Here is a 23,881-nt window from a genome sequence, read left to right as displayed (position 1 = left end):
GGTTTATAGTGTATCTGTGCTGTCCCCGGTGTCCAGCGCCGTGACAGGGATAGGGGTGAGGACGGATTTAGGAAATGAATAAAGCATGTTTACCATTGAAACAAAGCAATAGATCAACAAAACGCTATCTAACGGACAGATTTCATTTCCCGAGTGGGTTACTGCGTCAAGGATGACTATGCCAGTGGACCAACCCAGTGACTGTATCCTTCCATCTGTGGCGGCAGAGATTAATGCGTGACAATCTGATAATCCTGGAGCAATCCGATGTGTTTTTCCCTGATAGAAAGGCACAGCCTAGTGGTCATATGGAGGTCCTACCTTATTATTTTAACTCATGGGAATGTGTGGCCAAAAGTGAATGTCCAAGGTCAGGCAGCCTACACTATCACTTGAGAAAGGTTTTAATGTTGTTTCTCAGTGTTTTTGATTGTGTTAATATTTATATGTATATATATATATATATATATATATATATAAAGTTATAAAAACCCATTACCATATGATATAAAATATATCCCAGGTCATAATTTATTTGTCATTACAATTCTAAATGACTGATGCTATGGTGATTACATGCCTTGTTTGAATTGTATCACTTTTATTTAAACATAAAATGGCTGTGATGGCTCATTGGGAAGACAGTACATAGTGCACTACCATGTACTATTTACTCTTGAGACGTTTAGAAGACACTTTAATCCAAAGCGATGACATTGAATTCAAGTACTTTAAGGAGCAGTTATGGCCATCTTGCTCAAGATGCCCACAGATAGATCATGGACATGAGGCATCGAACCCAGACTATTACAGCTGAAGGCCACCACGCCAGCCCTGTCTACTGTTCATGATAACCCAGGTTCTTACAAACAAGGTCAAAAACAAAAAAAGTGAAGTTAATCTCAGATTCCCCAATAATTATTTGGGGTAACTAAAAATGTATATTGTACAAGTCTTATTTTGCTATTTGGTGTTATTCTGTTGTCACTTACTTGTTAAGTTATTTTATCAAATTGCAACAATAAACGTTTGCAGCTTCGGCGTGGTGGAGGCCTGTTGCACATCATCCGTTTAGCTGGGGGGGCCGTGTTACGCGGTGAATCGAAAGCCATGTGTCATCACTATCATAGGGGACTTGCACAGCGCTTTAACAATTTTGTATTTTCAGCAAATTCCCCAAAAAACAAAACTGATCCCCTGTGATTGGCTGGGACTCTGCGTGTCCCCCTTTGTCCCGACAGGCAGTGTGTTCGCCCGGTTTCCTATGCCCAAACAAAACTTGTCCACCACCCCGAGGCAATACCGCGCTCCGCCGTGCGTTCACGACCCACGTCATTCAGGAGATTCTCACGTTTACCGTGAGATAACGAAATAAGGTAGACGGTCAATTTATGATTTTTACATGCATGTCACATTCTTGTGTGTGTCATCAATTTTGACGAAACATTCTTTCTGTGTCATTCTTGTAAATTATTCTTTCAATTAATTTAGAAATGATTTAGGGGCCTACTGTGACCACCTTTTGGCTGTGCAATCCCTTCTCCCCATCTAAACAGATAGAGCCTATAGTGTGTTCTCTTTTTAATTCACGTCCTTCTATCGTTGGCTCGTTTGTTGGCAGGATGTACAGCTTCATGGGTGGAGGGCTGTTCTGTGCCGGCATGGGGAACATACTCCTCATGATCTCCACGGCAACCGACTACTGGATGCAGTACCGTCACTCCAACAACTATATGCACCAGGGCCTCTGGCGATACTGTGTGCCTGGGAAATGCATGACACACACAGATAGCATCGGTAAGGAAGAGTGTGTGTAGCTGAGAAGAAGTATTGGTGAGTAGAGTGGCTTGGCTGGTAACCGGAAGGTTGCTGGTTTGAGCCCCAGCTCCACCTGGCTGAGTGTCAAGGTGTCCTTGAGCAAGACGCCTCACCCTAACTGCTCCGGACAGGTGTGGCGTATAAGCTATAGAAAGGAATCATGATGGCAACCCACCATGACTCCAGAGGAGCCTGGACTTTCTTCTCCAGATGTACTATCAATAGATCCCTTGGCTTGTCTCTTCCCAGAGTGTTCAGACCAGGCTTGGAGTGTCAGTCGAAACCAGTGCCGTGGGGAGGTCTTTGAGGTGGTACCGCAGAGAAGGATTTTACCTGAAGATAGAATTATTTCACCTGTTGGCCATCCGAATGCTTAAATATAATCACTCTGCAAATACAAAAACATAGAAAAGCTTGACACAATCATCAGACATTTGCATCTGAATGTTTTTAGCCAAAGCTAATTGATGACACTTGTGGGGCTTTTGGTTGAAAATAATTATTACCATCCATGAATCTCATAGCGGTCATCTCAGTGCCATCTTGGCCCTAAGCGATGGAGCTGAATGCGGGATTCAGACCCCAGCATCCGGTCATCATCAACCTGCAAATGGTTAGAACCAAGATGGCCACTAGGTGAATATAGGGCCGATAGTGTAGTAGGCTGAACGACAGCTTTGACCTCTCCCTGTGCCGCTCCCGTCCCACAGCTTACTGGGACGCTACCAGAGCCTTCATGATCCTCTCCGTGCTGGCGTGTTTCATCGGGCTCGTCATCGGCGTCATGGCCTTCATCCACTACTCCTCGTTCGACGGATTTGACAAGACCTTCGCAGCTGGTATCTTCTTCTTCATCTCATGTAAGTGATTTTTGGGGAACGTCTTCCATCAAAAAGTGGACCTCTCAGCACTGTAAACAGTGTTGTTGATGTTGATGGTGGGAATTTTGTTCGCAGGCTTCTTTGTACTGCTGGCGATGGCTGTATACACAGGGGTCACGGTGAACTACTTTGGGAAACGCTATGGAAACTGGCGATTTTCCTGGTCCTACATTATGGGCTGGGTGGCCGTGGTACTCACTTTCTTCTCAGGTGTGTATGACAATGGCCGCTCTTCATCACTAGGAGGTGCTAGAACCTCTTGTTCATGTTCAGTTTGGCTTAAATTTGTATCGGCATTGAATATCAGTGTTGGTCATTACTGGTGATGTTAATCGTGTTATATGATTATTTTCAGGTATCTTCTACATGTGTGCCTACCGAATGCATGAATGCCCAAGAAACACCAACTCGCGCTGAGCTGTGCCAAGGCATTTCACCGTTCCTTCCCTGGTCTTTTAAATTATGACTTTAGGAGGAAGCATTTTGTTCTTGGACACACACGATTTGCTAGACGACTTGCAAATATGCTAAATAAATGAGAATAAAAAAATATAATGGTTTGTCATCATTTTGGAAAAAGAGTTGAAAATTGTTAAGATGGACTGTATAAAATCTGTCTTTGGTGTCAGTCTCGCAACAGGAAGCATGTTTGTGATGTCATGAGCATCGAGGTCAAAGGTCACATAAATCCAAATTTGTATGTCATTTTGAAAAGCTACATAGAATAAACTTTTAAGGGTATGTTAAGCGCACAGCGTATGATAGTGATAAACAATTTAATACGAATTCTGTAACTTAAGTCGAAGAGGTGGAGTGGACACCATTTCCCCATTTGCTTACAAGAAACACCAAAAACACATTTAGGCACCAAGACACTCTGTGAGTCATTGAATTTGGCTTTGAATTAGTCCACATGTCCGGATCATAAACTTTAGTAGGGCAATTTTACATTCATTCCGTGTTTTTTTTCTTAAAATATCCCAACTGTTTTCGGTAACATCCAAGGCTTAACACATCAGCACAGCATCCAACACAAAGACAAAGACATAACATACTCTGAGCCTTGTCTGGATAAAGCTCAGAATACACCCATTGTTGTGGTAGTGCAATGAAAGGAATGAAGGGAATTTTAAGAAAAGGTTAAAGTTGCCCCTGTGTTCAACTCTCTGTGGTTTGACTAAACAAAAGATTACATGGAAGAAGACACTACTGTCGAGACACAAACACAGGTCATTTCATCGTGAAACCAGTGCAGTGTGGCCAGAATGGGATCAACTGTAATGTCGGGGAGCAACATCTGCGTATATATGACTATAAATATTTGGTTAAACTATAAATTATATCAGACACATTTCTTCTCCCAACGAGCTGTTTGTTGCCCTGCATCGTTGACACCGCCATCGGTGTGTGCATTTGTGAATGTGTGAATGGCTGAAAGTTAGGCAATGTTAGGCGCTATATAAATGCACTCCATTTACTCTAACGGAGGAACGGACAACTTAGCGCACGCCAGGTAAACCCTATTTGGGCCTTTTCGCACCGTTTCCTTGTTCACTTTACGCTGAACATGTCTGGAGACATGACTAATGACTAATAAGTATATACATATTTTAAAGAACTTAGACAACCAGAATTGGTTCACCTCGGCGGTTTGGAGGAGGGAAACACAGTTAGCATCAGGACGATCCAGGGGATGGCGGCTGACGAAGAGGGGGAAGGAACCGAGGAAGACTTGAGCCATCAGACAGCGCACAGGTGAGTGAGACAGACGTGTAGAAACGCTGGATGCTTTATTGGTTCTCAATCGCATCTCAAATGTCGTATTACAACCGAACACTAAGGGCCCTATTTGAACGGGCTGAAACGCAAGTGAGAAGCGCCAACCCCGAGTAGCTTTGTGGGCGGTTCTATGGCGATGTTGTTATTTTACCGGTGGATATATTACTCTTGCGCCCGACGCAAACCCAAAAAGGGTTGGTCTGAAGAAGCCTTATTACCCGTAGGTGTGGTTTGGGCGTAACGTGCAATAAACCAATGAGAGTGCCATCTCCCATCCCCTTTAAGAGCCATGAGCACATTTCAATCTGACGAGTTGATATTTTGACAGCGCGTTGGCAGTCTCTGATGAGACAGATCCATGGCCACATGAATTTTAAACTTCCAATGGCTCAGTTTATGGCCAAATAATATGGCCTAATTCACACATGGAATAGCCTTTTCTTCCACAACTTCAGAAATACTGAGTCCTCAAATAAACTCCAGCAAGAAAACTTAACACACATATGATATGCGGTAACTGTCTATTTAATGAATACGCAATACATTAACAAATGTCATTTTTATACCAGTATTGTATGAGTTATCGTTATCGACTTGTGTTCCTAATATGCATGTGTCCCCCCGTTAATATACATTGCCATGGACTGTATTATGCGTTACGTGTTTAGTTTGCGTGGGTTTAAAAAGATGGATGCACACAAGCGCCCCCGCATTCATTAATTGTTTTTAACACTCACTCGCGGTAAAACAATGTTTTCTCACGATCAAATACTCATCAATCCTAAAAGTTATGGGCTTGTACACGATGTCTGTGTTAAGAAAATATGTGTTTGCTGTACGGTGTTTGCAGATGCATTGATTTAAAAGTACAACTTATTACCGCTGTATCAGCTGTTCTTTCCCATATAATTTACCAAGAATGTGTGGCTAGGTAGATGAGAGAAGCAAAGAGTATGCGCGAGGTGCACAAGCAACATTATGCATGCGCCTTTAAATAGCATGTGAACAACGTGCCACTGCCTTTAAACCAGTTATTTCCTGGTTTGTGGCGGAATTGTTTTCTGAAACTGCAAAATAGCACCAGGGAACGTTTGCGCCACAACACGCCTCCTCCTTTCGCCGAACCGCCCCTTGGGGCGCAAGATCAGTCCCTAATTTAGCAACGCGTGGCGTGGAGGGAAAAGAACGCTCTGGGCCAGTTGCAAATTAGCAACGATACATGCGTCAGTGCAGAAAGTAAATTGCGCTGGATGCAAGATAGGGCCGTGTGGAAGAAAAATGTTCCTAAGAAAATGTGTGTGTCGGATTGAAGCAGTAAATATCCACGATTCAACAGTCAGGACTAACATAATTGAGCACCGCTTCTCGCTCGGACAAAGTTCCGCCAATATTTCGCAGTGATGGCCGAAGCGAACACCTGGATGAGAAACTCGTTCGGCAATCGAAACCTCCATAATGCCAGAGGACTTCAGTGTTGGGGAGCAGGAGATTTCAACAGAATTGTCATGCGACGAAACATTGAAGTCTGCTTTCAGAAGTCGACCTAGGTTGGACTTTTGGAGACAGCAACACAGCAAATACCGTAAGCTTTCTGACAACGCCATTGATCTTCATACTGAAAAGTAGTCACACACATGTAACATCAGTGCTTTCTAATTTTCTAGCATCTTCTCAACTAGAATGCAATGTACTCGCTGTGAATTTGTGTTAGTAATAAGGTAACACTGATTTGATAGGACACCTTGAATCTTTCCTTAGGGTATCGATAATCATAGTAATGAAAAGATCCTTTCATTATTTTGCACAAAAGGGCCAAGGGAACTACAATGAGATCTTTATCACTGGATTTAAAATCAGAAAAGTGAAATGGTGTCATCAGAGGATTTACAAATCTGACCTCGGATTAATATCTACATGGCAGACTGCTCAGACTCACTGTCTCACTATCTTTCACTTCATATTTGTTTCTACCAATCATGTTGCTGGATGCAGGGATTTGTAAGTGTGTGATATGATTGTTGAAAGAAAATAAACTCGGCCAGAACGAGTAAACTCTATAAAATTGTTTTTTAAGTTTTCCAGTAAACACCCAATCAAGATCGGCCAGTGTAGCAACACATTCATTAAAATCCCTGTCCGAAAGCTTCATTCACTCGTGCAAATTAGTTTTCATTTGTTAAATATCTCCGTAATGAAACAGGACATAAGGCGTTGCTCCGCCCCTTTCGTTTTTGGTTTCCGGCCCAGGTTTGTGTAATCTCTCCTAAGAAGTTTGGCTGTAACATAGTAGGATTTAAATGGCTTGTCCAATAAAAAAAAGAATAATGAACTTAATTGACTGAGGGGGACTTGGTGCCGTGTCTGTTGTTTGTTAATTATTCACAGATAGTCCAGACTTGTTTAGTCGTGGTGAACTAGGAGTGCTCCACTCCCCAACTGGGGGCCAATGGCCCACAACACACAACACACAAGCCCACAACACTTGTAGAACAGTGCAGGGAATGGATACGTCACAAAACAAGCTAGAGAAATTACAAATATCAAATCCAATAATCAGCTAGAGCTGCTGCCCCCGCGACCCGACCCCGGATAAGCGGTTGAAGATGAGGGAGGGCATCCGATAATCAGTCTGCAAACAAGAACAATACAAATGCGTGTAATAAAAGATTTTTTTTTTAAAAACATTTAGATTTTTATTCACAAGCTCAAATCCTACAAACTGCCCTGTTTATTTGGGTAAGCCAATCCAATTTGTTTGGATTGTGTACCCCGCCCCCCTGAACCTGCCAAACATTAATATACCTTGCTTTATGACTGAGTTAATGCTTATTTCTGGACTGCATAATAACACAAACTGGAAGTAAATTTTGGATGGTTGTTCATAAAAACATACTTGAATACACTTAGTTAGAAATCAAATGTTTGTGTCATAGAATTATGTGTCAAAGATAAAACTGTTTTATAAAAGCCATATTCAATCTTCTTCTCAGTGTTGCGTAAAGGTTTTAATATTTTTGGCATTTGCAAATTCTGTGACCTTAATATTTGAAGAAGACAAACAGCTCAGGTTACTCTATTGTCTATGATCATCCCACTCACACCCTTTTGCTCCTCTGTGGCACATATAAATGGATGGACAATGCAACTGATATTGTATCAAGAAGTAACAGAAGAATAACAGGTGAGTCAACTGGCGAGTAACTGCGCCGCAAATGTTGACCTTTTTTAATCTATTTAAATACGTCTCAGTTTAACTATTTCTGTTTTCATTATATTGCTATCTGTATTTTGCTATTGGGCTACTTTTACTTGCATTTGGACCAGACATGATTTGATTACGTGTCAGTTTAGTTCTTTAAAATCCCTACAGCTAAGGATTGTTTAATATGTCATTATTTACATTAAACTGATTGTATTTGAATGTAAGTATACTGTTTATTGGGAGTCCCTCTCTCACAAAACAACAGTCTTTTTTTCTTTCTTTCCTCGCTTTCTAGAACAATGTGGCTGTTTATCCTTGTGCTCCAGCTTTGGTTAGTGAACGCACAGGAGGCACTGACGGATTCACCGTGTCTTGTGCATATAACAAACAGACCTCCAGGTTCGTAGCAGTCTCCACAATTGAAGAAACAAACATAATTACAATAATTACATAATTACATCAAATGTATTCCTATTTATGTTTTTCAATTACTTTATTTTGCTTACTAGAAAATGACGACATAGAGGTGACCTGTAACCCAGAATACATGGAGTTGAGCGTCTTTATCTGCCCTATTTACCAATCTCTTTATGACGAAAATAATATGGCTCTGAATGGAGAGTTTGGCAAGGAAGTGTGCCGTGGGATACCAGACTGGGATGCCAATCCGCCTGTACTGAGATTCAGAGTCTCCATGAATGAAAGTGAAGAAAGTTACTGCAATTGCTATACCGAGGTACTCGGATAAGACCGTTTTATGCTCGTTCCACATTGAGAACAGTAATAAATAGAAAAAAATAGAACTGTCTCCAATTATGATGGTGAGACCGATGTCTTACAAATGTGTGTAAACCATAGTATATGAAAAAGATTTAAAAAGAACTCCGGCATTATCCCTTGTTAACATAATTGAAACTGCACCATTAAAATAAAAATGTGAAACCAGACTTAACAATTATTGTTGACAGGTAATCACTGAGATCGGTACAGGACTGTTTTCCGACTTCTCAAATATACAATATGTAAAAGTCATGGGATCCATCGCTTCCCATGACCCTACTGCTGGAGTCATCACATATCGGAAGCAGATAAAATACCAGTTTCTTTGCAAATATCCCTTGCAATATTTGGTGAACCACACGGAACTTGCAGTGTGAGTACACCGACCCAGTGAACCGACTTTATAGGCTTTTATCTTCTTTGGGGGGTCATTTATTTTAATAGTGTTCCATTATGCATATTGTAATGTAACATAACTGCTGGGAGTTCTGTTCTAAATGTTTGCATGTATCTGTGTTTATTTATTATAGATTGGGTGTGAGTTATGCCGTAAATGAGAATAACGGTAGCTTCATCAGCACTCTGAATATGGCACTTTACAGCGTAAGTTTTGCTCTAGCCCTTTGGCTCAGTATTCCTGTCAAGGATTTGATAGCCTGATAGCATTCCTTCTTTTCTGTGGAATAGGATGAAAGCTACACCAATCCCCTAGTTGTTCCAACTTCGGGGATAACCCTGAAGACCAGGATTTTTGTGATGGTTAGGGCGACAAATTTAACAGAAAGGTAATTCAGGGATGGTTCCATCCCTAACATTAATGATAGATAGATACTTTTGTGATTTATGATTGTCTGTACTTCTTTCCTTCCTTCCTAAGGTTTAATGTGCTACTCGACCGATGTTTTGCAACTACCACTGATTCGCCCACAAACAACACCTTTTATGATCTTTTCGTAGGGTGAGTCTTCTTATCGGCTATGCAGTATATTTTTATTTCTAACTTTGAAACATTGTTTCCATAGGTCAGTGTTTCGCAAAATGTTACTATCAGAGCAGGAAATTTAACCGCAAAACATTTAATTAATTTATTATCATAGATTCTGCAATTCATGAAAACGTTAGCTGGTTGCACAGCCAGAACACCTTTGGTATGTGAACCAACTAGATTTAGGCTGGATTTGAGAGGATAGCTGCAATCCTCTGCCTTTGGGTAGAAACGGACACACTTCCTTGTGGACAAAAGATGTACTGCAGATGAAAACAATCAAAGACTTGGCCAATGTATTTGGCGACTCAATTCAAATCCCTTGTGACCCACCGGCAGGGTTGCGACCAAGTCTTTCGAAATGCTGCTCTAGGTCAGCCTTAGTGCTTTTGTTCTGTTCCTGCCAATGAGCAATCCCAAGACTTATGTGCTTTTTCTCATTCAAGATGTATCAAGGATGGACAAACAGTGGTGGGCTCGAACGGGTTTGAGCAGACAGCATTCTTCTCCTTCGAGGCATTCAGATTTGTGGAACACAATAATGATACTGTCTCCAGGTTCTTCCTCCACTGTGTCACCCGGCTTTGTGAGGTGGACAACTGCCCCAATTTAGTGCCTGTAAGTAGCACAGTAACAATCAGATTGACGGATAGATCAAACATACATATCAGACAGACAGTATCAGACACCGACATACAGATATATGGACGGCATCAGACAGCATACACAGGCGTATCAGTCAGACAGATAGAAACACAGACCGACAGACGGACCTGAAATTCCCCTGAATGTTATAGGAATCTTTTTTTTTTAGAACTGTGACGAAGAATCAAGGAGTGATACCAGGTCAGGGGGAGATACCACCGACGACCCGCCACAGGATTCCGTTGGCGAACTGCCGCCAGCGGTAGTCAGCTCTCCCGTTATTCTGGTGTCGCAGTTTACCAGTGAGTCCCAAAGTACAGTTGTTCAGTACAAAAACATCTCTCGGCGTCATTCAGTGTGGACAACAAAGAAAAAGACATCACGATTGTTAAACTCCTAATGTATGTGGTGCAACAAACCTGCATTACATGTGAACCCCCCCCCCCCCCAGCAGGGTGGCAGCTGGAAGACTGTAGAACTAGACGTAGAACTAGACGTCTCAGGTTCCCACACTCCCTCTCTCATGTGTCCCTAGTGAATGGACAAATAATTGGACGTGGCAAAAATGGATAATCCTGTAGTCAAAATATGAATGCATACATATACAGCCATGTACAAATTATTTTAACACAATGTCCTCCTCTGTATGTGTTTTAGAGTCCTCAGCTCCTCGGGCACAGATCAATGCACTGAGAAGCACCGCGATTGGATTAGGGATTGCTTTTAGTGTCCTCACTCTTCTCGCGGTGTCCGTCGTCCTGATCCTCAGGAGAAGGAAGAATAAGAAATAGACGCTTTCGTCTGTTTCAACCGTTCCCCTTTCTGTACTCTTTCTGTATCGCTCTCATATAACTGATGTATCTTTCCATCCCTAATATCATACAGCTAGGAAACCAGTGACCACAGAGAGAAAGGGAGATTAATATGATTTTATTAAATATTTTGTTGTTGTACTATACAGATGTAGGCCGTTTTGGAGGCATACCGGAAAACAATCATTAACATACAAATATAGTACATAAATCTGGTGTATAGTGTGTGAGAAAAATGGTCTATATTTTTTATTATTGAGGTTTTAAAATGCATTGATGGGGATTCAAACAATGACAATCAAATAAAGTTTTTTGCTCTTATTTGATGATAGCGTTTGATCACTTTGCACAACCCTCTACTGTGTTATATCTATTAGCGTGAAATAAGCCCAATGACTACAATTGGGCCACTTGAGCATTTTCTATTGACATAAACTGCATTGTCTTTGCTCAGTAAAAATAAATCACAGGTGTGTATATATAATTGAAACTCTTTACTTACACTTGTGGTAAATATTCCAAAAAAATAAATCAGAGACAATTAAATAATTATATTATGTCATATGGAATGGGTTATTGTACTGTGACTACTTTGGACGAGCTGGCTGTCACCTTGCACGGTTTACCCTGCCAAGGCACTTTGATAAAAGCGTCTGCTAAATGCCCTAAATGTAAAAATGTCAATGCCATAACTGTATTATTCTCTAAACCGGCTTTATCTTAGAGGAGATCTTCTCTTAACAAGGCATAACGGCTTCTCATTTCAGTGCTGTTTTGGCGGAGGTCAGCCTCCTTAAAGGGAGCAACTCCTCCACCCACTCATTGGGGGAAGCCATCATTCGCTCCCACAGCCTCAGCTCACACAGACTCGAATCCATCCAGTTCACCACCACACCATAGCTTCTGCCTACATCGAGAAAAAGAGCAAACCACTTTGATTAATATCTACATTATACATACTACGGTGATTAGTCGTTCAGCAGATGCTTATATTATAGCAACTGACTAGAGTGGATTGAGATACATGTCATGTTTTGCATGTGTACCTGTGCCAAGGCCTAGTCTTAAGCCCCCAAGCAGATTGCTAGCCAGCCTGTCGCGGTCCCAGACTGTCAGTTCAACACAGGCTTCCGTCAGGTCTGCTTGTTTGATGCCGTCGTAGACCATTGTGTGGTTAAAGATCGGATTTGTCGTTCTGCGCAATACCCGCGTCTTCTGACGGCCTTTCCGACTTGTGTCCGGCAGCACAAAGCTTTAAGAATGAAAAAAATACAGAAATTGGAAAATACTGAACCAGTTAACCAATACCGAACCATTTAATTAAAGCAAATCTGCAAAGCATGCAACCAAGTACGAAGTTCCAATCCGTAGAGGAATCGATGGTACAGATGAAGAACGCCATACCATTTAACATAAGGATCCATAGTGGCTCGGATCAGAGGAAGGTTGTTGCACTCTTTCACCCATATGTGTATTTCACCCGTGGGTGGGCCGTGCATCATCACAGCTGTGCAGCAAAAAGCACAGAGAAACGTTTCAATACCAGACCATAAGGTAATGAATCTAATATACCTAATTCTGGTCTCGAGTTAAAACCTGTTTATAAACGACACACTGACCCTTACTGGTTGTCACTTGTGGGAGAAATCGTATTGCCAGTCTCATCTCGCCTCTGTTGTCAGAAGGCGTCACACTGGACGGCATCTGACAAAGATAGTTGTGATGATGAAGACTCCATTTTGTAACCAATCGATCAGAACATACCACAGAACATATTATTATACAATATATCCATATAGTAATTGCACTTGAGTAATTAACTGGTTGTTGTCAATTGAAAGATGGTGTGTCTTTTAATGTAAGCTTTGTCAAAGACACATATCTGTCAAGGTTAATAGGTGAATGATAAAACATTACACCCATTATTCCCTTTTGTTTTATCAAAATATTCTGTCAACTTCAAATGTATTCTCAGTGAATCTTGTGTGGGTAGTACGTAAATCTCTTCGCAGATTTTGTCCATATCGTTGTGTGTCTGTGTTTCTATGTCATGTTTGTGAGTGCTAGTGTGAAGGCATTTGTATTTTCCTGAAGCAGATTGTGTGCTTCATGCGTCATTGCTTTTGTCCTCTCTGTGTGTGTGTGTGTCCGTATAGATGTGTGAAGGGGTTTGTTCTGTACCCGGGCTCTGAGGTCCAAGTAGTTCATCTGGGTGTGGTCGAAGTCCCAGGTAGATAGGTCCAGGTCTACCTCACCCAGGAAGCTGTTCTTGCCAAACGTATCATGATGCCACACTGAAAGAATGAGCGTCTGGGTCCTCAGATACTCCTTGTGAACCCGATACTGTGGGGAGGCACAAAGGAGCCATTTGTGGTTGCTTCTTTGCATGGCATTGTTCGAACAAGCGATGTTATTAGTTCATTTCAGATCTGGCGAATGCGCACAACACGCCCGCGATACTCACCCTCAGGATTTCATTGAACGTCGGGTTGAGTGTCTTCTTTTTCACCGCAGTCTTCCTCTTCCCGAGACTGGCTTTGTCCGGGACAAGATAACTTTTCACGTATCTAACAAAAGAAAAAAAAAAAGATTGTAGCGATAAGCTTGATTAAGAACACTGAAAAGATTCGGGTTTGTTCAGATTTTGGCCACCAGTGTTGTTACTCAGGTTCAAAATATGGAAACAGAAAAAATAAATCAATAATAAATATATTTAGAGATATATGTCTCTATATGTGTACTCACGGGTCGGAACGGCCCCTTTTTGGATCAACAGCCGCCAGTCCTTGGCACTGCGCCACAAAGATGTGGAACTCTGTGAGCTTCTGGACATAGTTGATGGAGAACTGGATGTTTCCAGTGACGTCCACATTGCCAAAGTCCCCGCTGTACATGGTCATCACACTGCCACTCCGCTGGGGACAAACAGGCATGCACAAATAAATACACACACACACACACACATACACATCACATCGTATTGAGTACCTGTTGCTGTAGGTGAGGTTTGAATTAGAATAGGTAAAGCAAGAAGCAATTGCCTTGCGTTTATTTGTTGCCTAATCGATCAAGATAGATGGGAATGGATACTGGGAACAAAACAATCCCAGCAGGCTTATTTGAGTTTACCGCAGGTGAGAGGAATCAAGAGCATGCTTTGACCAGCTGCACCCGCTGGGCTTACCTCCTTCTGGAGAAAAGAGGGCACTGATTTGCTCATGTTTTTCATATGATCTGGATCGGAGAATGAGGCCGTGGAAGCAGTTGAGACGGATGTGGCTGTGTAACAAAAACAAAAAGGTTTTTAATTAACTTGACATGGTGACATTCCAAATTAAAAACAATGTTAACCAAATGTTCACCATTCTTGCTTCGTCTCATATCACTTGGATCTGGTCTTCGTTCTTGCCCTGTAGAATACAATTATATAATTGTATTGGGTGCACTAAAAATGTCAAATTATCCAAATCTATATAAATAAATACGTTTTTCCTTACATGTAGAAGAGCCAAATGATGTTATGTCCTCCAAGCTCTTGGTCTTATTTTTAAGTTCAGCTCGTCTGAGAGCTCTCTTCACAGGGTTTTGGTCCTCGCTGTCGTTCTCCCCTAAACAAACACACAATCAAAACAGCCAGACAACCAGTGAGTCTTTTTAAGTCATTGAATTTCAAAGCCTCTTTAACATGTTATACTGCCACAACAGGTTGGTATGCCGAACACAGCCTAGTGACACTATGCCATTTTGTTTAAGGACAATATTGATTACGTTCCAGAATAATGTTGAAAATCTAATTTCAACATAATTCTATTCCTTTCAGAACTCTTGATACCTCTGAAGATGTATTCTTTGTCACTTAATTTGATCCCTCGGGATTAATAAAGCATTTCTGAATCTGAAAAACATGGCATCTTCAACATGGCCGTTGATGAGGGTCATAATCCCCAGGTGTGGTTCACTTTCTATTCTTTTATGTATATATATTGCATCCAAATAAAGGTACGGTTCAATGTCACCACTCAGTACAGTTGGTGAAAATTGACTGCACAATGAAGCCAACACTGTCCAGCCCACAAATCAAACAAGGAGGATAAGGAATTACACGTAATGTTGACACAAGAGAGAATTAATGTCCTGCCAAGAGAGGCAGATATAGATGGATCATACAAGGATGTCCCTTGATACATCCTTCTTCATAACGTTGACACAGCACCAGTCGCCAGTATCTTCAACATTCAACAGTTTTCAGCAAGATTCAACCCTCTTCAACACTGGACTTTATTTATAAAGACAATACTAAGATGAACAGATTATAGATGTCCCAGGAAGACATGGTTTTGTGCGTTAACGTTTCATTGGTGTTCATATTTTATAATGCATGCATATTCAGGCATTGCATCATTGATTTAAAAATATAATTTTTGTAGCTGCTAATTAACTGTATTAAATAGCATTAAAAGCTGCTTACAATTGGAACTGGTCCTTGAGTTGCTCCGGGTTTCTGATGCTGTGCTGCTTAAAGACGATTCTCTTCCTGTGTCTGAACTGCTGTTATTCACCCGCTGGGATGCTTTGCCTCCCGTCCTGCCATAACGCTCCTCTGAGCCCACCGGGGAAGTCTCTCTTGCCGGACCACACAGGTCAAAGTCATAGGCCTTGCCGTCTGACCCCTGTTCGCTCACAACCGGGGCAAGGGAGTTATGGACGCTGGACTTCTCGGTCATGCCGAGGTAATGCCGATAGTCTCGCGGAACAAACGCACGAGCCCGCAATGCTTGAGATTCGGAATTAACCGACGGTCTCCGGGTACTTGAGACTCTGCCGTCGCTTTGCCTTCTGTGTTGAGACTTATCAGCACTCTGTCTCATTACTCCTTCTTGAGACTTTTTACCACAGTCTTGTTCTTTGCTGACATTCAGCGAGAACATGCTGGTGGAACGGCGCATGGCACTTGTACGGCTGCTTATGTTGCCGAAACTGTCGGTCCTCGCCTTGGGAGACTGTATCTTCTTTCCAACGTTGCTTTGCAGCTTGGTTGAGGTTTCCTCCTCTCTAGGATTTTCCTTCAATTCAATCCGGTTGTCTTTGGGCTGACCTGATTGTGCAGGTGGGGCTGGTCTAAAGCTGCTCTTCTCTGTGACAGCAGAAGGCTGCAACTCTGAACTCAGGGACTGTGAATCTAAGATTTCTTTATTTTTGTGGGTATTGGCCTTTTCAGCCATAAACGAGCCCCTACGACTAAAATTGGAACTACCCCAAAATTCACGGAGATTGTTAAATTGTGAGCTATTTGTGCCAAGACTTGGGGTTGATGTTTCCTGTCTCTGTGTAAAATTCAGCATATTCCCATTGGAATCTTCTAGGTCATTGTCTGTATCCTTGCCCATTGACCTTAGGTTATATTCAGACTTTGAAAATCTTTTAGATTTAGAAAGATTTGAAGTAGAGATCATTTTGCCATCACCTCCATCTTTGGATTTAACATTCAACAACACTTGTTTGTTCATTTCCTTCTCCCATAATGACTTAAGCTCCCTTATCCTCTCTACTTTGCTTTCCTGACGTCCGAGCGGGAGTCTTGAAGTGACTCTATTCTGCATAAAGTCTTTTTTAGGAGCCATGCCTGTTTTCACAGCTCCATCTTCAATTACTTTGCTTTTTGTGTCTTCATTTCCATGACTCTTCGTTTGCGGCTTAGTGGTTGAAAGCGCATTGCCTCCACTCCGCTTGTAATCCATTGACGGGCTGGGAATCGCCTGACGGAGTTTGTCATGGTCTGGAATGTCCTTCATTTGCAGGGTTGTCTCTAGTGGAGCCTTGAGGAACTCATCCTCCTGTGGGGTTGTTATAGAGGATGATAATAACGTCAATAACGGTTTGTCTGGTAGGGGGCTTGCTCTGTATTGAGAGGCTTTCAGAGCAGACTGCAGGTCATTGTCTGAACCTCGTCTGTCGAGGACTTCGGGGTTTGTTTGTAATATTAAAAGATCTGCTGCATAATTAGGCCGATCCTTTTTAGTGTTATTGGGCTTATTTCTATGGTTTGTGAGTGAAGGATAAATCAGAGGTTCGGGATGGATGGAGGTATCTTTCTTATTTGTTTGATCTGGCTGTTTGTGTTTAATATCCTCTGTTTGGATGTTATGCCCACTACTTGTGAGGAAATCTGTCTCTCCTTGGCTGTTAGATGTGGGTGTCTGTTTCGTTTTGTCTTTGAAAGTGCTTTTATTATATTTTACTCTCTCAGGGGCAGAAGCCAAATGTTCAACTATTTGATCATTTGTTTCTTTTTGCCTCAGTTCATCCATTTGGAGGATTTCAGGTTTCTGCCGTTTGTCACTGATCGCTCGGTCTGATATGATATTGAGGATTTTGGGACCTGGTAACTTGGCATTAGATATTTTGCCTGCCAAATTTCCATCTCCCTTGTCCTCGATGCTCAGCGCCTTTGCTTCTTGCCTTGCATTCTTCTCCACATCTTCTCGCACCACTCTCGACTCCCTTTTCTTTTCCATATTCTCCTTCACTTCATTTGACTCCTTGACTAAGTGATCTTTCTTCATCTCGACTACGTGAGATCCATGATCATCCCTCATTCTGTCTTCAAGGGTTCCTTTTACCTTGACATCCTCCTTCCTGTCCAGGTTAATCACGGTGGGTTGGCTGTCCTCTATGTCCAGCCAATCATTGCTGTCCGTACTGCGGCTGAACCACTCCAGGACCTTGGCTATGGAGCCCTCCTCCCCCTCACTGGCAGTGGAGATCTGATGGGATAATTTGGGCTTTGGAACGGACGACGGAGCCGTGTGCTGATAAGCCTTCTCAATTAAATTGAGGTCATAGCGTACAGGTTGATCTGAAAAGAAATTAAGTTTGGAAATAATTATACCATGAGGATAATACGGAAGGTGCCTACACAAGAAAAGCTGTTGTTCGGCTTACCCACAACGCTTTGCGTCATGCTTAGATCTTCATCTCTAGGTGCTGAAGCACTGGATGATCCACCGTTGCTGACTTTCCACCTCTCTGGTTCCTTTGTTTCATTTGTAGACAGAGAGGTAGTGAGGGAGTCCCCATATTCCTTTGGCTTTGCATCCCTGGTCTTTTTCGGGCTGACTCTTCCGATGGCATTCGGCCCATCACGCTTGGTGCTTGCGATATTACTGAAATCACAGAAATAAAAATGTAACTGTGTTAACGGCAACTTCTCACTTCAACTGGTTTTAGTTATGTATAAGTCTATATCATTTGTGACTGACGTTTCCGGTGTTACAGAAGGAATGTTCTTTGTCAAATCTTCAGCTGGCTCCTCTTTACGGAGCTCCTCAGTGGGACGCTGAAGACACTTAGCAGCAACAACATGAGGGGAAAACCGAGACACCTGAGACGCTTCAGTTCCCTGAGCAGGTGATTCCACGCTTCTGTCACTGGAGGGGCTCGCCACAACGCTCTGGGAAGCATATTTGAGGCTCAACCTTGGTGCCGGGACCATGACCTTTGTGTCTCCGGGAAGGTCGTGCCCAGGAGCATTGTTAGACAAAGTGCTGCTACGCCTAGAGGCAAATGTTCTCATCTTGGGCACAGGTCTGACACCTGTAGAAGACGCTTCAGAGCTGAGAGAGCCCCCTGGTGTCGAGTGACATGCAGTTGGATCCTTCAAGGGAGCCATGGGTTCTATGGACAGAGAGCACAGAAGGCAGCGATGAAGAAACAGTGACACGGGATTAGTATTACTTGTAAACCCCTTTGTGCTATGGTTTTGTCTATTCCCTCCCTCCTTTCATGAAATGCCAATGGCGGTAGTGTACATCCCTTGCACAAATCCGTGACCATTGTGTGTGGATTTTATTTTTGTGTGTCTTATTATTTTCCTCATGTTTATCTAAAATATGGATCCAGACCTGTGTCAGGTGACTTCTGAGCCCTCTGGTCCCCAGTGACGATAGGTTCTTCCGTCTTTTCATTCGGTTCCACAACAATAAAGGAAGCACGATTAAAGGGGTTGCGTCTCGGCTGAAATCAAAGGCAGGGTAACTGAATGACACAGAAGCAACCCCAAATAACCTTTGTCTAATGCCGCTTTTCCACTGCATGGTACCAGCTCGACACGACTCGACACGACTCGACTCAGCTCGCATTTTTTGCGTTTCCACCGCGGTACCATGGTATCTGGTACCTGAAGTGGCTGCTTTTTCTAGTACCTATTCGCTCTAGGTTCCAAGCGAGCTGAGCCGATGCTAAAAGGTGACGTCGGCAGACGGCCGGCGACTGATTGGCCAGAGAGTGTGACGAAGTCACGAGAGCGACATGGCAACCATGCTGGTAACATCCATAGCAGCGCCGCAGCCAACATGTTCCACTTCTCCAACTTCTTCAACATGCCAGCTAATAATAGTAATGTGATCGATGTCCTCCATTGTTGTTATGTGGGTTCTGTCCATGTGTGGGTTGCGTATGTGTTGTTTGCGTCGCGTACACAAATACGTCACTGCCCTTTCGCGCAGCCGACCCCGCCCACGTCCAGGAGGTACTTTTTGCGGTGGAAAAGCACCCGTGCTGCTACCGTGTCGAGTCGTGTCGTGTCGAGTCGTGTCGAGTCGAGCTACATGTGCGGTGGAAAAGCGGCATAACAGTAGCTATTCGCTTCACATTAATGCCTACCCTTCCTGGCGACTGGGATGCTGCCTGGGTTTGGTTGCTCTCTGCATCCAGAACTCTATAAGATGGATACATAGGTAGATAGGTCGTATTGAGTATGAGTATGAGTATGAGTAATGGCATATCATACGGCATCCTGCAATGGGGTCAGCTGCAACTACTCTATTGTACTGGGTTGCATTCCAAGGTTGTACCGCCTATGTTGACTTACTCACCAAGCACACACACGCAGGTAAACAGAGTGTACTTCAAATGTTTGCTATATGAAGTCGCTGCTCCAATTAATCCCACTGCAACAGGTGACCTGACGGAGGGAGTTGCGCCTAACACAGTTGCTCCAAGTTTACTTGACTGTTTTCGTGACTCTTTGAGGTTATGGTGTGCTTGATACAATTTGTACAATATCTGTATGCTCATGTATCAGCAGCTGGTAGATTAAATTCATAATTTTACTAAAAGAAAGAAACAGTGAAAGAGAGAGGAAATAAAGGAAAAAATAATTAGATGAAAGACAGACAGGCAGAGGTTTACCTCTTCTTCACAAGAAGGGGTGTATCTAAGAGTCTGGCAGGTTTTGGTGGGGGGGCTAGGCTGTGAGAAACTCTTGGACTGGATAAGCTGGGCTTTACTGAGGCCTCTGCCGTAGACAGGGTCAAATCTTGATAAAAAAAAAGAGAAAAAGAGATGTGTTATGTACAGCGATGTCAGTATTTCATCGAGCAATACTGTGTTGGTACCATATGACGTGTCTTATATTTTTATAATTGGTTCATAAATAATCAGCGAAGGAGAATAAACCTTAAGAAAAACTCCAGGTGAATCTAATGGTTACGCGAGTCGTGGCATTGGTTGCTACTTCCGTCATTGTATCCCGTCTACGTACCTACGTTGCTTTTTCTCCTCTGTTTCATGGATGCCAGTATGATTTCGGACCCGTGAATCCTGTCTTTGTGTCTCCGAGACTTTGCCTCATAAAACCATTCTCCTGTGAGGTACTTGAGTTTGGTTTCCGATTGCTTGCCCCGATCCAGTAATTTCTGCAGATTGCTGGAGGAAAGAAGCACCCAGATGGCCTGTATAGTTACAGTCCACTCCACAATAACTGCACATTATATGATATATACTTATAACATACTATATGTTTTCCTTTACAATCTATCGATGGTTATCAATAGATTAATCGCAAATTGTATTATTGAATTCTTTCAATGCATAAAGTCTTCAGAAAATGACACCAGTTGGATTAATTCCTGTGAATACAAATGAGCTCAAACATCAAAGTTAACAACAGCAAGGCAAATGGTTCCGTATGAGCTGCTTTCTCAAAAACAAAAAACCGGACGACAAAAACACAAAATGTATCATTGTGTTTGGTAACAGTTTCAAATGATTTCAAAGATAGCGACTGGAGCCTCTGCCTCCAATCTGTTTGAAGTTAATGGGAATCATGTGCCCGGGAATGACCATTCCGGCTCATCGTTTCCTTATGAAAGAAAAAGGCCAGTGGTCATGTGAAATACGGGTAGCACATTAGACACACGATTGGCCTAATCCTTTTACACTCTGTACAGAACAGCAATTCACTCTAGAACTGATGGGGGCTAATTCCATTACCTGGAAGCAAAGGCAAATAGCTTCGTGCTTTTCTAAAATCAACAAAAGATCTCCTGAAAAGACAATGCTGCTGTTGACTGTGGGGATTGCTACCTTTTATTTTTACTTTGTGTTCATTTAAGCCTGCCACAGAAGTGTATGACTGTGTATTTAACCTCACAATCAACCTGAACCTCTTGTTTTTGCTTTAAAGTGACTTATGGTAGGTTAAATAGGCCTACGGTGTCAGGTCATTCTGTTTGCAGACTTACTGCATATGGATTCAACAGACCTTCTGTGTGGCTGTGACATGTTTTTCAACTATATCGCTCCATATCTTCCTCAAAGCAAGGTAGTTCTCGCTCTCTCTCTCTCTCTGTTCTGTTTAATTTGTTTTCATCCCAGCGAGGCTAAAACAATCTTTCACCCAATGCGTCGAGTTAAAATGCACTGTTATCTAATAGTCTCATGTGAGGAGGTTATTTGGGCGATAAAGGCCGAATTAGGTTATTCTATTATGGCCACGCAAACATCCCCCCGTCTACCCTACCCCCTTTTCAGTCGAGGATGTTTTTTTTCTTCTCATGCAAGAAAAGAAGTTGACTCTGGGGGGATTGCTATGATTGAAGAAAGGACGTGACTATGCAACACTTCTTAGACAGGAAACGATCCCTAGACGCGTTGGATGAATTGTCTTTAGATCCATGGCCATTAGGAGCAGGGGGTTGTGGTGAGGTGGTGGTCTTGGTAAGAGGGGTTTTCTACAGGTAGACCTCCGAAAATGGGGATATAATACAGTATTTTCTTGCGGACGTGTTTTATCCAAAGCAAATTACAGTGAATTATGTTGATGTTGTAGAGGAGCAGGTAGGGGTTAGAGTCGGGTAGGGATTTGACATTGGCGGTCAAAACCCGAGAACCTTTTGGAGGGCAGTGAAAGGCCCTAGCCACTAGACCCTCTCGCCCCATTACATGGGTATGAGGTTAATCATGAATGTGACGTGATGGATGTACCTGACCCTCTCCTCCTCGTGTCTCTTGAGCTCTGTGTCTCTGTTCAGCACCTTCAGGATCCTCTCCTGTTCCTCGTCCGTGAGGTGGCTCAGGTCTATCATGATGCCTCTCTCTCCCTGTCCTCCACCTCCTCACAGGCAGCACAGTAGATTCATAAACCAGAGCTCCAGCGTTAAACCACCTGTGAGGTGGATCAAGAAGTCTGTAAGGGTGTTAGAGTGAAAAAAAACAGAACAGTTGTTTTGTCGTCAAAACAATATTCTGTGGTTCGGAAATAGTGATTCAGAAAGCAGGAAATTATGTGATCTCTTACAATGTAATTAGTAGTTATATCTTGTCACATGGCTAAGTCGTTTACGCAAACAGTTCCCAAAAAAAAAAAAACTATAAAAACATTTCTGTCTCAATTTTCCATGTCTTTAAATAATAAAAAAGCAAACAAAAGCTCAAGAAAACTCTTTCAAGGTTGGCTGGTTGCAGTAGCATGTAAGCAGTTCATAAAACAGTGAAACAATGAACTATTCGTTAAACGGTCCCCTTAATATTATATTCGGAATGCTTCTGTAGCCCACTAGAATAAACTATTCAAACTCTTAGGGTAAAACAAAAAATGTCGTTTTCGACTTATCTGAACAAAACTACAACTAGAATCTACAATTATAGCCTCATAATACAAAATGTACTGTCATGAATCCTGAAACAATGTAGCCTGATAAGTAGCATGATAAAGAAAATGAAAGAAAATGTCTCTGTTGTGTGATTGCTTTTAAGTCCAGTCATCTCACTCAACGAAATCCATTCTTCTGTCGTCAGTCGAGCCGATAAACGAAAACAAAATAACAAGAAATATTTCCAGTCGTACAGGTGAGGTTAGTTATAGTTACTTCACTATCAAATGCATGGTACCTTAACCACACATTGTAAAAGTCGTGGCTGTAAAACATGGGACCGTTGAAAATATATATCTTGAAGTGACGCACAATAACAGCAAAAGACTAATGGGCCATCTTACCTTAGTTCTGCAGAGTTTGTGTCTACTGTCTGGAGACAGATGGCACACGGATGTAATAATCGCTTCTGTATCCATGCAGCAGTCAGCTGAGCGCCACTGTACAGAAGAACACACCCCTAAACGTTAACGAGATTCTTCCTGTTCGCAAAGCAATGCCATTTATTATGTGACCCATGTTTGGAAAAGCAGTGTAGTGAGCGTAAGAGTGTATGAACTGTTATAGATTAACAACCACCTGAACGCATACTGCATAGTTTGAAATAATAGGTGAGCAAAGGGCGCACATCGTCCAGCAGGTGTCCCTAGAGTTGGGAGTTTAACTGTGTTTGTCAAGTGGGTGGGTCACCTTTGGTATCCAAAAGGGAGGCGTGCATAATCACGGTGTGTCATTAAGAAAACTCCTTTTTCTCTCAGTAATTCGACTGTGTGAACATAACGTGAGGAAAATGAACCAAAATTATGGAAGGATAAATACATGAGATGGAAGTCCATGCCAGAGGCTTTAGTGACGCATTTGTTGTCTCTTCCTAAATCAAATGTAAACAGAAGGCCTACCGTGCTGTCTGGTGAGCAAACGGTTAGGTAATCCCATCCGTCACCTGAACAGGTCAGGTGACACTGGCAATGATTAAATGTATTTTAATATCAAACTGTAAACGTGCCTCTGGGGACTATAATAGGACCAATAATGTTCCAAATGTG

At 42.4% G+C, this 23,881-nt stretch overlaps 3 protein-coding genes across 5 annotated transcripts; 2 read left to right on the top strand and 1 right to left on the bottom strand.

The window, feature by feature from the left end:
* The first annotated feature begins 1,216 nt into the window (after positions 1 to 1,216).
* lim2.3 (lens intrinsic membrane protein 2.3) lies at positions 1,217 to 3,254 on the top strand. The gene is made up of 5 exons (XM_060074992.1): positions 1,217 to 1,376; positions 1,622 to 1,797; positions 2,529 to 2,678; positions 2,775 to 2,909; positions 3,055 to 3,254. The coding sequence occupies exons 2-5, from the start codon at positions 1,623 to 1,625 to the stop codon at positions 3,114 to 3,116; spliced, it is 522 nt and encodes a 173-aa protein (XP_059930975.1). The 5' UTR covers positions 1,217 to 1,376; position 1,622; the 3' UTR covers positions 3,117 to 3,254.
* A 4,714-nt stretch (positions 3,255 to 7,968) lies between these two features.
* Positions 7,969 to 11,346, top strand: LOC132473846 (zona pellucida-like domain-containing protein 1). Its single transcript, XM_060074128.1, has 9 exons — positions 7,969 to 8,079; positions 8,190 to 8,416; positions 8,649 to 8,833; positions 8,991 to 9,063; positions 9,148 to 9,245; positions 9,338 to 9,418; positions 9,892 to 10,063; positions 10,260 to 10,392; positions 10,748 to 11,346. Exons 1-9 carry the CDS (start codon positions 7,980 to 7,982, stop codon positions 10,879 to 10,881), a joined length of 1,203 nt encoding a protein of 400 aa, XP_059930111.1. The 5' UTR covers positions 7,969 to 7,979; the 3' UTR covers positions 10,882 to 11,346.
* sytl2b (synaptotagmin-like 2b) lies at positions 11,005 to 23,802 on the bottom strand. Of its 3 annotated transcripts, none has more exons than XM_060074121.1 (19): positions 23,180 to 23,802; positions 22,168 to 22,369; positions 20,444 to 20,607; positions 20,092 to 20,218; positions 19,564 to 19,618; positions 18,804 to 18,915; positions 18,162 to 18,576; positions 17,845 to 18,065; positions 15,371 to 17,758; positions 14,400 to 14,510; positions 14,265 to 14,312; positions 14,087 to 14,181; positions 13,648 to 13,817; positions 13,367 to 13,469; positions 13,084 to 13,245; positions 12,522 to 12,606; positions 12,307 to 12,409; positions 11,949 to 12,154; positions 11,005 to 11,809 (listed from the first exon to the last, which is right to left on the bottom strand). In XM_060074121.1, the coding sequence occupies exons 2-19, from the start codon at positions 22,266 to 22,268 to the stop codon at positions 11,661 to 11,663; spliced, it is 4,815 nt and encodes a 1,604-aa protein (XP_059930104.1). In that variant the 5' UTR covers positions 22,269 to 22,369; positions 23,180 to 23,802; the 3' UTR covers positions 11,005 to 11,660. The 3 variants fall into 3 exon arrangements, with proteins under 3 accessions (XP_059930104.1, XP_059930105.1, XP_059930106.1); XM_060074122.1 differs by having other exon boundaries at positions 12,528 to 12,606; XM_060074123.1 differs by having other exon boundaries at positions 18,804 to 18,858.
* Positions 23,803 to 23,881: the final 79 nt, after the last annotated feature.

The sequence above is a fragment of the Gadus macrocephalus genome, chromosome 16 (genome assembly GCF_031168955.1).
Source record: "Gadus macrocephalus chromosome 16, ASM3116895v1".
NCBI lineage: Eukaryota > Metazoa > Chordata > Actinopteri > Gadiformes > Gadidae > Gadus > Gadus macrocephalus.
This window is presented reverse-complemented; position numbering and strand designations above follow the sequence as displayed.